Source organism: Lolium perenne, chromosome 5, assembly GCF_019359855.2.
Source record: "Lolium perenne isolate Kyuss_39 chromosome 5, Kyuss_2.0, whole genome shotgun sequence".
Classification (NCBI taxonomy): domain Eukaryota; kingdom Viridiplantae; phylum Streptophyta; class Magnoliopsida; order Poales; family Poaceae; genus Lolium; species Lolium perenne.
In genome coordinates this window covers 22,015,530-22,031,408 of record NC_067248.2, presented here as the reverse complement: position 1 = coordinate 22,031,408, position 15,879 = coordinate 22,015,530, and the positions used below count along the sequence as shown (strand labels likewise).

Sequence of the window (15,879 nt, the reverse complement as noted above, 5' to 3'; positions counted from 1 at the left end):
TGCACCTCCAGCTGGCGTTGTTTAGCTCTCGCTCGGCTTCTATAAGTCTCCGCGTCGGCCGGAAACCCAAGCGACCACGGAACACTAGGGCCGAAGCCTCTTGTTCGTCCTCCCTTCTCAGGATTACCGAGGACAAGCGTCAGCAAGTCTTTCTCTCTATCGGGAGCAAACTTTAGTTTTCCCGCCTTTATATCTGTCGTCACTTCAATCCATTTTTGCCTGGGTACCCTAACCCTGGTGTCACTTTCAACAATGTTCCCTGTCTTCATGTCATACTCACAGCCATGCGCGATGAACCAATTTCGAGCCCTTATGTCCCATCCTTCTCGTGTGGGTTCTGGAGTGATCCCGTTCAGCTCCATCTCAGCCTCTTGTGCATCCCACTTAGGCATGGCTCTTCCGTAGCCCCCTCGCCCCGTATGATGGTGATATTTCTTCTCGCTTGCATTCTTCTTGTTTTTCATTGACAGGTTCACAGCCTCCTCTGATTCTTTGTACCTCACAAATTCTTCCCAGTTATGCTCCTGCTTCGCTAGGTAGTTCTCGAATAATGGAGGCTTCTTGTCTTTCTTATAATTTTTCCATAACCGGTTCTTATACGCCCGAAAAAGTTCCCCCATCTTCTTAAGAGCCCATTTCTTCACTAGCGCTCGCTGCTTAGCATTCTCAGACTCCGATCCCAAATCTGGCAAAGTGAAATGTGCCATGAGGTCTGTGAAAAGTGTGTCCTTGTACCTATCGGCAACCTGATTTTCGGACACATTCTTCGTCTTGTTCCATTCTCTGACAGTGATCGGGACACGATCTCTAACCACAACTCCGCACTGATTTTTGAACTTCACTCCGACATTCTCGGGTACCACCGGTTGGCCTTCCGGTGATATAACTTCAATTGTGAAGTGGTCTTTCTTGGTCAACTTCTTTGCCGGGCCTCGTTTCTCTATCTTATCTTCGGAGGCCTAAGAGAATACATATAGAATTGCATTAATGCCTCTATACTAATGCCTCAATACATATGTACATATAGAAATCCATTAATACCTCGTCACCGGAGCCGTCGGCTTCTCCGTCACCGGAGCCGTCGGCTTCTCCATCACCGGAGCCGTCGGGTTCTCCATGACCGGAGCCGTCGGCTTCTCCATCACCGGAGCCGCGGTCTTCTCCATCACCGGAGTCGGCTCGGTCAAGCTGTACCATCGCGGATTATGTCCGCGAATATGTCTTCCTGTTCCAAGTCCCGTTCGAATTGATCCATTGTTTCTGCAAAAGAATTAAATCGATAAGTAAATGTTCAAACACAAACCAAACCCTAACCCTAATCAAACACAAACCAAACCCTAACCCTAATCGGCGACACGTGTTTGCGAGAGGGAGAGGGGTGTCGGCGACGTGTGTTTGCGAGAGGGAGAGGGTCTCGGCGGCGCGTGTTTGCGAGAGGGAGAGGGGTGTCGGCGCGTGTTTGCGAGAGGGAGAGTGCGCGTGTTTGCGAGAGGGAGAGGGTGTCGGCGGCGCGTGTTTGCGAGAGGGAGAGGGGTGTCGGCGCGTGTTTGCGAGAGGGAGAGGGCGCGTGTTTGCGAGAGGGGGAGGGTGTCGGCGACGGGTTTTTGCGAGGGGGGAGGGAGTCGACGTCAGTTGTTTGCGAGAGGGGTCTCGGCGGGTGTTTGCGAGAGCGGTGTGTTTGCGAGAGGGGTGTCGGCGGGTGTTTGCGAGAGCGGTGTGTTTGCGAGAGGGGTCTCGGCGGGTGTTTGCGAGAGCGGTGTGTTTGCGAGAGGGGTGTGTCGGCGGGTGTTTGTGAGAGGGGTGTGTCGGCGGCGGTTACAACAAAATTTAAACTACAAATTTGAACTAACTAATTACATTTAACAAAAATAAACTAACTAATTACAACAAAGTACTTACAAAATTTAAACTACAAATTTTTGTGATATTTTAAAATGTTTTTCTCAGTGGCAGGAGCATATACACCTGAGATCAAAATTGCATTTCCGTAACTTAATACATAAACTAAATTATTAACTAACTAAATTACTAACTAACTTAAAAACTAACCAATTAAATACATAAAAACTAATTAACAAGAAAACTAATTAACTAACTTAATACATAAACTAAATTATTAACTAACTAAATTACTAACTAACTTAAAGACTAACCAATTAAATACATAAAAAACTAATTAACAAGAAAACTAAGAAATAAAAAAAAAGGGGCGACGGCGCGCGGCGCCGGTACTGCCACGCCGGTGGCTACCTGTCGAAGCGCGCGACGCGGCGGCAGAGGAGGTCGCGAGGAGGCGGTGGCGCGGCGGCAGGGAGGTCGCGAGGAGGCGGCCGGCGCGCGCGGTGGCGCGGCGGCAGGGAGGTCGCGAGGAGGCGGCCGGCGCGCGGCGGCGCGCGAGAGGAGCTCTCGCGGAGGAGCTCGAGGTGCGCGGCGGCGGCGAGAGGAGCTCCAGGGGACGGAGGGGCGGCGCAGAGCTCTTCCCCGATGGCCGGAGGTGGGGCGGCGGCGGCGGCTAGAAACTCCGGCTGCCTGGCGGCGCTTTTTTGGGCGCGGGTTGGCCTCCCCTGGCGCGGGGGGGGGCTCCGCCCGTGAGGCGGAGGTTATATACCCCACCCCTTTTGTCGCGGGTGGTGGCTCGACCCGCGACAAAAGACCCCCCCCTTTTGTCGCGGGTCGAGCCACCACCCGCGACAAAAGGGTGTGGGGGCTGATCCGTGGCAAGTGAATCCAACGGCTCCGGCTGATCCGTGGCAAGTGAATCCAACGGCCAGGAGCCGTTGGACGAGGATCAGTCCCTCAGACCCCTTTTCTATGTTTCTAACTGCGGCTTGTTTTTGCCTTCGGGCATGGAGCTCATCCTGCTCCTAGGGTTTGCCACTTGGGCGCTGTTCTTCTCCGCCGTCTCTGCCGGCGTTGGAGGACTTTGGTCTCCGGTGGAAACGAGGAAGATGGCGGACTTTGTATCCTCGCTGTTCTTTTCTTCTTGTATTTGTAATCGTACCTGTACTGTTTTCCTACTTGGTTAAATACAAGTTCTACGCTTTCAAAAAAAAAAAACTTGTAAATAAGGAGCAGATTACTCTCTTATTGCTTTGGATAATTTAATTTCACAATCAGTTCAGTATACTTGGTAAAAAGAAGACCTAGCTAGAGAGAACCAAGGTTTCACCCCTGTGCACCGCCGCCGTGCCACTCGTGTCGCGTCCCCGTGCCACGTGTCGCCACCGCTTCCACGTGCCTCGCTCCGCCGACGCCGGCGTGCGACGTGTAGCCACCGCTGACACGTGCCTCGCCCCGCCGATGCCGGCGTGCGACGTGTAGCCACCGCTGACACGTGCCATGCCCCGCGTGCGCTATATAGAGCGACGAGTGCGGGCGCAACCACACGTCGCCACCGCCTCCGCTCATTCATCTCCGGGATGCCTCCATGTCGTCGAGGGGCGTCCGGTTTCCGTGGCGTTCGAGTGCGTCCGAGCGGTAGGTTCACCGCCGAGATACGCGCCGGTGGCTTCCGCCTCACCCTCGGCACGTACAACACGCCGGAGGAGGCGGCGCGCGCTTACGACGCGGCGGCGTGGCGCTTTCGGCGGCCAGGGCACGACATGAACTTCCCGGATGTTGAATCGCTAGAGGAGGCGGAGTTCCTCGCGCCACCGCCGTGCCTCGTCACCGACGAGGACCGTCGCCGGCATCGCCAGGTGCAGCGCAGGATCGCCATCGCCGAGCGCGACGAGCAGTTGATGCGCCAGTGGAGGGCGCGGTCCCCCGACGCGTTCTTTGCTAACCTTAGGGCACAACGCAGGTCCAACAGGCGCCACCGTCGGGCCGTCGCCGCCTTCGAGCTCGAGAACTCGAATACAACTTGGACCGAAAACGACCCTCGGTGGGATGACCTTTGGACGGAGACAACCTCCGACGACGAGTAGAGACTAGACTAGTAATTTATCTATTTTATTGTAATTTCAATAAAGTCGTTGTCGGTTCTATTAGTTTAAATTTAGTTTATAAAGTCGTTGTCGGTTGTTTTTGTTCAATAAAGTGGTTGACACGAAATTTATTACGATTGAACTGAAATTAAAGTACAGAGCTCAACTGAAAAATAAGATACATGGCCAGATTCGAATGTTGGAGCCATTCAATCATAGTCGTGCCTAGTCCTATACACGTCGCCACTGTAGTCATCAAAGTCGCCGACGTCATCGTCGCTAGCATCGGGGTCGCGGTTGTCGAACCTCGGCGGATGACCACGCGTGGGCTGGGATTGAGGGTAGCGCAGGCGGGGGCCACGATAGGCCAGGACGCTCTGGAGAGTCCGGCCGCGCCACCACATCCGACGGCCGGCCTCGTTGAAGTTCGAAGGAGGCGGGCCGTCCTCCTCGTACCTGGCAACCGCCCTCTCACGCCGATTGATGAAGAAGCTGTCCCAAGTCGGGCTGTAGTCGGGATGCCACTGGGGATTCCTCCGCTGCTCAGGCGTGAGCTCGAAATAGTAGTGGTTCGTGATGGCCATCTCGCGTGGCACACCTACAGGGATAGGAGGGACCGGTACGCCTCCGACGCTCAGCAACCAGCCGGTCGGGACGCGGTAGCCGGGCGGGCAGGGGGTAGTTCGAGGCGCAAGCGCCTCCGCCTCCCGGGGTGTTAGACATACGATGGAAGCCATGGGAGAGAGTGATGAGGTTTGCAGATATGAGAGTCCAAGCCTACATATATATAGTGGAAAAATGGCGGGAATGCGGGAAGAAAATAGGCGGGAACGAAGTGGCGCGCGAAACTTTCATCCCGGGTGGAGGCTCAAACCGCGACAAAAGGCGGGGAGGCTTATCTAGGAGGGCCTTTTGTCACGGTTGGTGGCTGCAACCGCGACTAAAGATGTCGGCAGGATAATAAGGATGTGTCGGTAACCTTTTGTCACGGTTGGTGGCTGCAACCGCGACTAAAGCTGTCGGCAGGATAAGGACGCGTGGGTGGACGCACTGCTCGATGAGATAAAGCATGTAGCGCATGACGGCCTGTCGAAGGAATAAGACAAAGTAGAAGCGGTGCCGTGCCTATAAAAGGAGCATCGATACGCCTTGCCAAGCAGATCAACAAGCCAAGCACAGTTTAATCTTCATTATTACATAAATGTAGAGATTGTCCTGGGAACTATATATGAAGAATACATTATTACATCGCCATCTAGTGTTGTGATCTTCTACGCCGTAGCCATGGAGAATCTTCATCATTTAGCAAGATGCTTGGGTCAATTTTCACCGTGAAGGGCGGAATTTCTTTAAACTTATTATAATCTTCTGACATGTCTGTCTTGTCATCCACTCCCACGATGTTTCTTTTCCCCGAAAGAACTATGTGGCGCTTTGGCTCCTCGATTGATGTATTCTTTTGTTGATTTCTTTTTCTTGATTTGCTAGACATGTCCTTCACGTAGAAAACTTGAGCCACCTCGCTGGCTAGGACAAAAGGCTCGTCAGTACGCAAGATTGTTGGGATCCACTGTGATCATACCGTACTTATCGTCAATATGTATAGCGCTGAGCTTCACCCATTTGCACCGAAACAAAGGGACCTTAAAAGTGGGACCATAGTCAAGTTCCCATATCTCCTCTATGTATCCATAATATGTGGTGGTCTGCCCATTCTCGTCTTGCATCGAAGCGGACACCGCTGTTTTGGTTGGTGCTCTTTTTATCTTGGTCGATCGTGTAAAATGTATTCCCATTTATCTCGTACCCTTGGAATGTACATATGTTTGAAGATGGTAACCTGGCCAACAAGTACAGCTGCTCCACCGCAGATGGGTCATTAATGAGATGTCTTTGCAACCAAGCCGAAGGTATTCATGTGTTGACTTGTAATCAAGGACTCGGGCTGGCCCGGGTTTATTTCTCGTAAAACATTCTTATGTTTCTCGATGTACGGAGCCACCAAGCTGGAATTGTATAGAACTGTGTAGTGCGCTTGATTGAAAGAAATCTTGTCCCTCCACACCGTTGCTTTCCTTCCTAGTGTGCCTTTTCAGTCAGCCTCCCCTCATACCGAGATTCAGGAACACCAATCGGCTTAAGGTCGGGAAGAAAGTCAACACAAAACTCAATGACCTCCTCAGTTCCGTAGCCCTTTGAGATACTTCCTTCCGGCCTAGCTCGGTTATGAACATATTTCTTTAAGACTCCCATGAACCTCTCGAAGGGGAACATATTGTGTAGAAATACAGGACCGAGAATTCTAATCTCTTCAACTAGGTGAACGAGGAGGTGCGTCATAATATTGAAGAAGGATGGTGGGAACAACAACTCGAAGCTGACAAGACATTGGACCACATCTTCCCGTAATCTCGACAAAGTTTCTGGATCCATTACCTTCTCGAGAAATTGCGTTCGGGAATGCACATATCTTCACAATGGCTAGTCGAACATTTTCTGGTAGAAGTCCCCTCAATGCAATCGGAAGCAATTGTGTCATAAGCACGTGACAGTCATGGGACTTCAGGTTCTGGAATTTTTCTCCTTCATATTTACTATCCCCTTTATATTCGACGAGAAACCAGACGGAACCTTGATACTGAATAGGGCTTCAAAAAAGATCTCCTTCTCTTGTTTGGTAAGAGCATAGCTGGCAGGCCCTACAAACTGCCCTGGATGATTGCCGTTTCGTCCTTTATGAAGTTCCTGGTCCTCTCGTGCTTCTGTTGTATCTTTTGTCTTTCCATACACGCCCAGAAAACCTAGAATATTCACACAAAGATTCTTGGTCAGGTGCATCACGTCGATTGCAGAGCGGACTTCCAGGACTTTCCAATATTCTAGCTCCCAGAAAATAGATTTCTTCTTCCACATGGGCGCGTGTCCGTCATCGTCTTTCGGAACAGGTCGACTGCCTGGACCCTTTCCAAAGATAACATTTAAATCCTTGACCATGTCAAATATATCAGCACCACTACGGGGGACAGGCTTCGGACGGCGGTCTGCCTCGCCATCGAAATGCTTGCCTTTTTTCCTTAAGGGATGCTTGCGCGGAAGGAAACGACGATTGAACGGGTACACAACTTTTCTGCTTTTTCCCAAATATTTACTTTCAGTCTTATCTAAACAGTGTGTGCATGCATTGTATCCTTTGTTCGTCTGTCCTGAAATGTTACTGAGAGCAGGCCAATCATTGATGGTTACGAATAGCAACGCTCGTAGGTCAAATTCTTGCTCCGTGTGCTCATCCCACACACGTACACCTGGTTTGGCCCACAACTCCAAAAGTTCATCGACTAATGGCCTTAGGTACACATCAATGTCGTTGCCCGGTTGCTTTGGGCCTTGGATAAGCACTGGCATCATAATGAACTTCCGCTTCATGCACAACCAAGGAGGAAGGTTGTAGATACATAGAGTCACGGGCCAGTCTTTGTGACTGCAGCTCTGCTCCCCAAAAGGATTCATGCCATCTGTACTTAGACCAAAGTATAAGTTCCTTGCCTCACCTGCAAAATCCGGAAACTCTCTCCCGATGTTTCTCCACTGCCGACCATCAGCGGGGTGCCTCAACATCGCGTCTTTCTTACGTTCTTCCATGTGCCATCGCAACAACTTGGCATGCTCTTTGTTTCTGAACAAACGTTTCAACCGTGGTATTATTGGAGCATACCACATCACCTTCGCAGGAACCCTCTTCTGGGTGGCTCGCCCTCAACATCACCAGGGTCATCTTTTACGATCTTATACCGCAATGCACCACATATCGGGCATTTATTCAAATTCTCGTACTTCTCACCGCGGTAGAGGATACGATCATTAATGCATGCATGTATCTTACGCACATCTAATCCTAGAGGGAAGACAAGCTTCTTTGCTTCATATGTCTTGACGGGCAATTCATTATTTCTTGGAAACAGCTTCTTTAATATTATCATCAATTTCTCAAATCCCGAGTCAGTCACACCGACCTCTGCCTTCCATTTCAGCAATTCCAATATGCTACCCAGCTTTCTATGCCCATCTTCACAACCTGGGTACAACAATTTGTGGTGGTCCTCTAACATCTTGTCGAACTGCAACCTCTCCTTATCCGTGTCACAGTCTCTTCTTGCATCGAAATGGCCCGACGAAGATCATCATCAACAGGATCATCGATGCCTGTTCTTCACCTCCTTCTTCTTCATTGTCGTCCATTGCGGTATCAAAGCATTCAGAGAACATAGATCGATACTTCTCATCATTATCTTCTTCCTCATCGCCGTCTTCCATCATAACCCCTTCTTCTCCGTGCTTGGTCCAAACATTATAACTGGACATGAACCCAAACCGAAGCAGGTGGCTCTTAATATCTCTTGAGCAAGAGTAATCCTTCTCGTTCTTACATTTTAGACATGGACAGCACATAAAACCTTGCTTCGACTTGTTGGCCTCGGCCACAAGCAGGAAAGAATTCACGCCCTCTCTGAAAGCGGGAGCACATCGGTTACCGTACATCCATGGATGACTCATCTGCATCATAAGTACAATTATATATGTATCAGATGCAATCACCTTGCTAAAATTAGTATTGTACGGACTATGCATATATATATAGTCGAGAAAATAGTTGCTAACCTTTTTGGATCAAAAAGAGGAGAAATCTTATCAAATAAAACCAAGTGGCATCCCTCTCACAAGCATTCCATCAAACACCTCTTGTGCACATGTAGAAAAAATGAGCTAGCATACACCTCCACCTTCACCACCAAGGAAAAAATGAGGTGGGGGGGTGGCTGGCTGCTTCTATATATATAGGGGGGGGACATTTTGTCGCGGGCCGTATTACGACCCGCGACAAAAGGGGTGGCCACATCGCTCCTACCCCTTTTGTCGCGGGTCGTAATACGGCCCGCGACAAAAGGCCGCGACAAAAGCCTCCGCGCGCTCCACATGGTTTCGGGGCGACGTGGCCAGGCCATTTGTCGCGGGTGCAGGCGCGCCCGCGACAAAAGGCTCCCACGGAAGCCCTGTTTTCCACTAGTGACCGCAGCGTGCTCGGTACTCGCGGCGGCGGCCGAGCTCGCAGCGGCCTCAACGAGTACTCGCGACGATGGCCGAACTCGCGGCGGCTTCAACGGGTACTCGCGGCGGTGGCCGAGCGCTCCTCCCGAGCACCAGATTGAGGAGCAGCTCGTGGGCGTCAACGCTGTCATTCGGTCCTCGCCGACGGCCTGGAGCATGTGGTGGACCTCGTCGGCGGCCACTACGACGCAGGGTACCACGTCCAGATGAGCAACAGCCGTTCAAACGCGAACGAGCGCCGGTGTGGACCAGATCAAGGACGAGCTAGCCCTGGCGTGGACCAGCTCGAGGACGAGCGCCGGCATGGACCGGATCGAGGATGAGCGCCGGCGCGCCGGCAAAAAAGATCCTGCTCGAAGATTCGCACATCGTAGTTTTGCGGTACATATATGTTTGGCTAGCTATGAGAAGCGATGTAGCGGCTAAATGAACTATTCCCTCCATCCATAAAAAGATGTTAAAGATTTATCTAAATTCAGATATGTCTAACACAATCGATCAAAGACGTAGTACATGTTTTGTTGAGACACATGTACGTATCTTGATATATTCGTTGAGCATCAGATAAAGACGTAGTACATACATGTTTTGGGCGAACGAATCGATCACGCGGGGCAAAGACGGCGGGCAGGCGCGTGCTGGGCGGGCGGTGCTGTAGGTACAGTTTGCGCTGCCGTTGGCCGTCAAAGCCGTTATTATAGGCAGACGGGTGGAGCACCCCATGCGAGACCGCGCCTGCACTGACTCATCGTGTAGTAGAGCACCGACTCGGTGCTATTTCCGGATAGCCGGTTACTTCCGCAGGGAGTCGGACTCGGACTCGGAGTCGGATGGCAGAGCGCTTTATATACATCGGTACCCAGAGCAGCTTCGTCATACAAACCCCAACCCGATCAATCGACCTCGAGATTTAGCGAAGCAAGAAGGCGCACGCCAAACCCGCCGCCTAGCAACCGATCGATTGCAGCACCGGTGACCTGCCGTACGTCGTCGTCAGACTTCAAGGTATGCTACCCCTGTTGCATGATCACAAACTAATGTCTACTACTGGCTAGCAAGGAATATTACTGATGTTTTGAGTGCTTGTTCGACAGATGATAATCCACGTCAAGAAGATGTGCTTGCCGCTCAGCCGCGCTCTGGAGGTCGAGAGCACGGACACCATCGGCAGTGTCAAGGAGAAGCTAGCGAATATAGTGGGAGAAGGCCCACCGCAACTGATGCTCCTCATCTTGGCCAATAAACTGCTGGACAACGACCGCACCCTCGCGAGCTACAACATCCAGCACGGCTCCTCCATCTACCTCAAACACAATCTTTTTTCGAAAAAGGACCCCACGGAAATTTTCCGAGTTTGATGATTGGTTTAAGTGTTGAGCGCGCGTTATGCAGCAGGCAGGACAAGATTAATCATTTGTTTTAGTCAGAGGGGGAGGAGCACACATTGTGTAATCACGCATACTAGAAGTCAGTATTACGAGCTGAAACTAGTAGGTAGCAGATATATCTTACAGTACTATTGTTTTGATACATATAACCATATATGTTACTACTAAACAAACAAGGACTGAATTTGACTATGTGGATTCCATAACTTGATTAGTTTTGGTTTGCTCTTGAGAAAATAGTGTAAAGCAACTAAATCAAACATAAGAACAAAAGAAAACTGGATGAAGGCCTCTTTCCTGGCGTGAGCATCTCCATCACCGTAACACTAATTCTATGGGGCGTCTCCAATGCTTAAAACTGAAAAGGACCGTAAGATCTAACACACCTCATCTGCTATAGCAAACCAAATACCTCTCAATTCTTAAATCTTGCTTTGACCCATAACCACTAGTAGAAAAACCCCCCTTTAGTACCGGTTCCAAAGGGCATTTAGTACCGGTTTTAGAACCGGTACTAAAGACCTCCCACCTTTAGTACCGGTTCCTTACGAACCGGTACTAAAGGTGCCTCCACGTGGGCACGGAGGAGCCCGTGGGGCTAGAGACCTTTGGTACCGGTTCGTAACACGAACCGGTACTAAAGGCTATTTCGTTTAATTAATTTTATCCATTTTTTCTAATTATTTTTCACTCCCTCTTTTTTTTTCCAGAATTTCTAGTATTTTCGTTAGTCTCTAACTACACTTTATCTCTAGTCAAATTACTTACCCGTGGTCAAACTTCCCAGTCGGTCACCCATCCTCACACTACTCCCGCACTAGCACGCTTAACTTCCGAGTTCCATCAAGTTCCACTTCCAAGTGCTTCGCAAGCATGTATGTGATAGTACTATCATATCAATCCTATTAACATGTTGGTCGATGTCACACTTCTTTATTGTTTAAAATCAAATAATTCTTTTAATAAACAAAAGTAATGATGTAATAATAATGTTGAATAAATAAATTAAATTAAATTTTATAATTTGTATAATTTTTAATTATTTTTAAAAAAATTAGTATTTTAGGACTCAAAAAATCTTATAATTATTAATTTTAATTTTAATATTTTAAAAATTTTAAAAATTTTAAAATTTTAATATTTTAAATTAAATCTTATAATTTGCTAAAAGTAATAGTAATATTTTAGGAATCAAAAAATCTTATAATTATTAATTTTAATTTTTTTAAAAATAAAAAATTTCTAAATTTCTAAATTTCTGGAAAAAACTAAAATCTTCTTGCTTTCATATTTTCATTTGGAATTTTGAGAATCTAAAAATTGGCTAACCGGGTAAACTCTGGTGAATTCGGATGTAACTTTTTCTCACGATGATTTTGATATATTATACGCATTTTTCCGACGTCGTATGAAAAATTAATGCAATTTTACCATTTTTCAATTTTTTTTGCAAAACAAGTCAAAATTCGAATTTCTTAATTTCTCCGATAGTAGGTTGCATAACATACAAGAATCTGAAAACATTTTATTTTTTGAATTTTCTTTCATTTTCATTTGTATTTTACAAAGCAAAAAAAAGCGTGGGGAGCAGAAAAACCTTTAGTACCGGTTCGTGACACGAACCGGTACTAAAGGTCTACCCTTTAGTACCGGTTCGTATCACGAACCGGTACTAAAGGTTTTCCGCCTGACGCTAACTCTTTACTACTGGTTCGTGACACGAACCGGTACTAAAGGTCCTTACGAACCGGTACTAAAGGCCTGAGCAGTGCAACCGGTACTAATGCACCCTTTAGTACCGGTTCGTAAGGAAACCGGTACTAAAGGCCTAGATGGAAGCCCCTTTTTCTACTAGTGAACATGGAGCCCACGACACAAAGGCAGTCAGAATATCAAGTTGCTGAATGCAAGAAGCAAGGCCAGATCTGCATATCCATGATAGACAGAGAAAGTAACATCTTGTACTCACTATGTCCAGACTAACTAAGCTGGTTAGCTAGTAAGGTAAGCCTCAATATTTTTCCACATAAGGTCGACACACGCAATGTTTAAGGGTGGGTCTTAGGCTTGTTTGACAGCTATGGCCGACTGCTATTTCCACATTGGATATTACCTGGTAAAATGTGTAACCAATAAAAATATATAATTTCTTGGAAAAGCCTTCAATAAGTAATCTACGAACATGGGCCGATGATAACGAGTCTAACTGTATGTCAATCTCGGGATTTTCATCCCCAAAGACTACATTCAGTCCACCACCTTTAACAAAGTCATAACACGGAGGCAAACAGAGCATGGCTCTGGTGGTTAGGTCCCTTGTGGTGGAACCAGCTCACCCAGGTTCAAGTTCTAGACTTGGCATGGATGTTTGCATTTACCTGGATTTATTCCAGGATTTAATCGGCGCTATGCTTTCAGAGGTAGGTGACGCGCCCATCAATAGCGACCAAAATGTGCATAATAAAGGAACTAGCCATCATAAATCAATATTAGGAGAATTTTAGTTAGGGATTAAGGAGATTGTTAAGTTGTGAACTGTTCCATTGGTAGGGTATGCTGATTGAGGCTGACTGAAGCGAGACGCGCCTCGTGCTGGTGGTTGATAGTAGTCCGAGGAAGGCGAGGTCTGAGGACTAAATTATTGGGCACATAGCTCTTGTGCGACGTCTTTCTTCGCTATTGGAAAGAAAATGACGTTTTTCATAGGAATAGCCCCCATGCGATGCTCCTGACAACACAAATTGCTAGCATGCGATACTTCTCTTAAGCAGCAGTAGACAACATATCAACTCAAATCACATGGTCTGAGCAGGACCCGCAACTTATCCACATCAGCACAGGACACCAACGAGTGCGGGACCTACCTCTTGTCCACCTCACCGCGGGACCCACAGCTTATCCACCTCACTACATGGGACCCACAGCTCTCAGCTGGTACAAAACAGAGCTGCCTCGCCCCTGCGCCGGAGCAATCCCCGACCGTTGCATCCTCATCTGCATCCTGTCTTCCCCCTTCTTCTCCGACGACGACGCGCCGCAACGCCGGCAGATGATGTCGAGCTCCTCTTCCGCCTCCCAGCTCAAATGGCCACGCTACGGTCCATTGCCGTTGGGAAGTTGCCCAGATTGCCCACGGACGGCGCCCCTGAAGAGGCTGGTCACCATGAGCGACAATAATGGCAACGCCGGGCGTGAGTTTGTCAAATGCGAGAGCAAAGCAGAGCCTGAGAAGGTGGGATCTGAGTTTCCCATTTGCTAATTTCTTTTGATTTTTCTCAATTTTGCATTTTCATCCGATTTGGAAATTATGGTTAATTTTTTTCTTTTTTCAGGATCTGGCAAAATGCACGCATTTTGAGTGGATTGATGAGTACATCCGGAGGATTGAGATGGAGGGCACAACCCTGGGTTCAATTTGCCGTCGGCGGTGGAGCAATTGGGATCTGCTGCTACGGTGGGGAAATCGGAAGGGGTTACGGAAGAGATGGCGGTGAAGGAGTTGAAGAAGATCAACAAGCAGCTAGTGAAACTTGTCAATTTGAAAAAAAGCAGGATAATTTGATGGCTGGACTATTTTATTTTTGTGTAATTTCTCTTAGCTTTGTTTATCTCTTGATCATGAGCCGTTAGACAAAGCAATCAGTGTTCACTTAACAATTTCCATGCTTTGTAATAGTAATGAGATGGATCGTATGCTTTGTAATCAGTATTCAATCTAATGCAACAACAATTTGGCACTACCATGTTGTTCATGTCGCGCGTGCAGGGTTTGCAAAGTTCAGTTAAATGAAAAAAAACCGACAGACATGTTCTAGCAAAGGCCATGCCCAATATTGAGTTTTCAGGCCCAATACGTGTTTGTCATAGTGATTCAAATTTGAATTTGAATTTGTAATATTACTGAGTAATTTTATAAGTGTTTTTAGTGGAAGGTAGTACTCCCTCCGTTCCTTGATGTATAGTTTTTTCAAAAAAAGCTCCAAATATAAGGTGTATTGCGTAGAACCACTCAGTTGAACTTAGCTCATGCAAACTCCTCTATTTTCTGAAAGCAATAATTTAGGGGTAATCTTGCCCAAAACTCGTGTAACTTGTCCTCAATATACGTTTCTTAATTTTCGTGCCAAAAACTATACACCCTATATTTAAAAACGGAAGGAGTAGTACTGAGCATTTGAATTTGTCATAAAACAGGAAAATAGATAAAAATACATTAAAATAGATAAAAAAATATTAAAACACTCATAATAGATAAAAACATTAAACACGATATTTGTCGTGTCACGACACGAACACTACATAGTAGCCTTTTTACACATATAGATGAAACACATTAAAAATAAAAAATATATATGTACTACCGGGGCTGGCCCCACCCGAAACCCTAGCCTAGTCTGGCAGCCATCCTCGCCGCCGGGAGGCTGGCCTACTGCCCCGCCAGTGGCTTCCATCCCGCTGCGATCCAGTCCTCCCTCCTCGCTGCCCTCTGGGCCGCGCCGAACGCGGCATAACCCTCCTCCCGGAGACGTGCATTGATACTATTCTATTCATCCAACATGATCTTAAAAAATCCCTTAATATAAAGTTAGTTCTCTGTATTTTCGAACAACTTCCTGGCATCAACTTTCATAAGAGTGTGATTTTTTTTTTGGAGAGGCGAAAGAAGTTGACAACGAATATATAATTCATTTTTCGTGCGACGTAGGTTCTCTTCCTTTTAGATATCTTGGAATTCCAATTCATGTTTGAAAGCTTAAAAACAGAGAATGGAAACATGTAGAAGATCGATTTGAAAAAAAATAAGTTGTTGGGCAGGTAGTGCGGGCCGCGGCACCACCACGACACAAGGCGTCGCGGTGATGGTCGGGCGGCAGTTCCCGGTGAGCTCGGACGTCGCCGGCGCTAGGATGACCCGATGCACGAGGCAATGGCCGTCGAGGAAGTCGGCGCTTCCGGGGAGGTGGAACAGGAGGCATGGCAGCTGCTCTGCATGCGCCACGGCAGACGCAGTTGCTTTTTCTCTGGATCCAGTGACTCCCGTCCGTGTGTGTTGACTGTCGAGTCAGAGACGGGAAAGGGAAGGCACAACGTGGGCAGGCCTCACCTAAGCTGAATGTTTGCTGGCCGGCCGAACGACGCGCGATTCGGAGTTTGCTAACAAACTAACAACGCAGCTTCCGGAGGAAAGGATAGCCGGTACTTCCGTATGGAGTCGGAGTCGGAATCCGACGCGCGCCCTCTCGATGCTGGCGCTTTATATACATCCGTTCGCCAGAACAGCTTCGTCCCACAAACCCAACCCTGTCAATCGACCTCGAGATTTAGCAAAGCAAAAGGCGCGCGCCAAACCGCCGCCTACCAACCGATCAATCGCGACACCGGTGGCCCTGCCGTACGTCGTCGTCAGCGTTCAAGGTACGCTGCTACCCCTCTTGCATGATCGCAAATTAATTAATGTCTAC

At 48.1% G+C, this 15,879-nt stretch overlaps 1 protein-coding gene across 1 annotated transcript in view; it reads left to right on the top strand.

Annotated features, from left to right (window-relative positions):
- The window catches only part of LOC127303176 (polyubiquitin-like), a 30,250-nt gene extending 19,863 nt beyond the window's left edge, over window positions 1-10,387 (top strand). The window contains exon 2 of the mRNA XM_051333939.1: window positions 10,124-10,387. Within this exon, the coding sequence (XP_051189899.1) occupies window positions 10,124-10,387 (264 nt within the window). The remainder of the gene's footprint in view (window positions 1-10,123) is intronic.
- The last annotated feature ends 5,492 nt before the right edge of the window (window positions 10,388-15,879 follow it).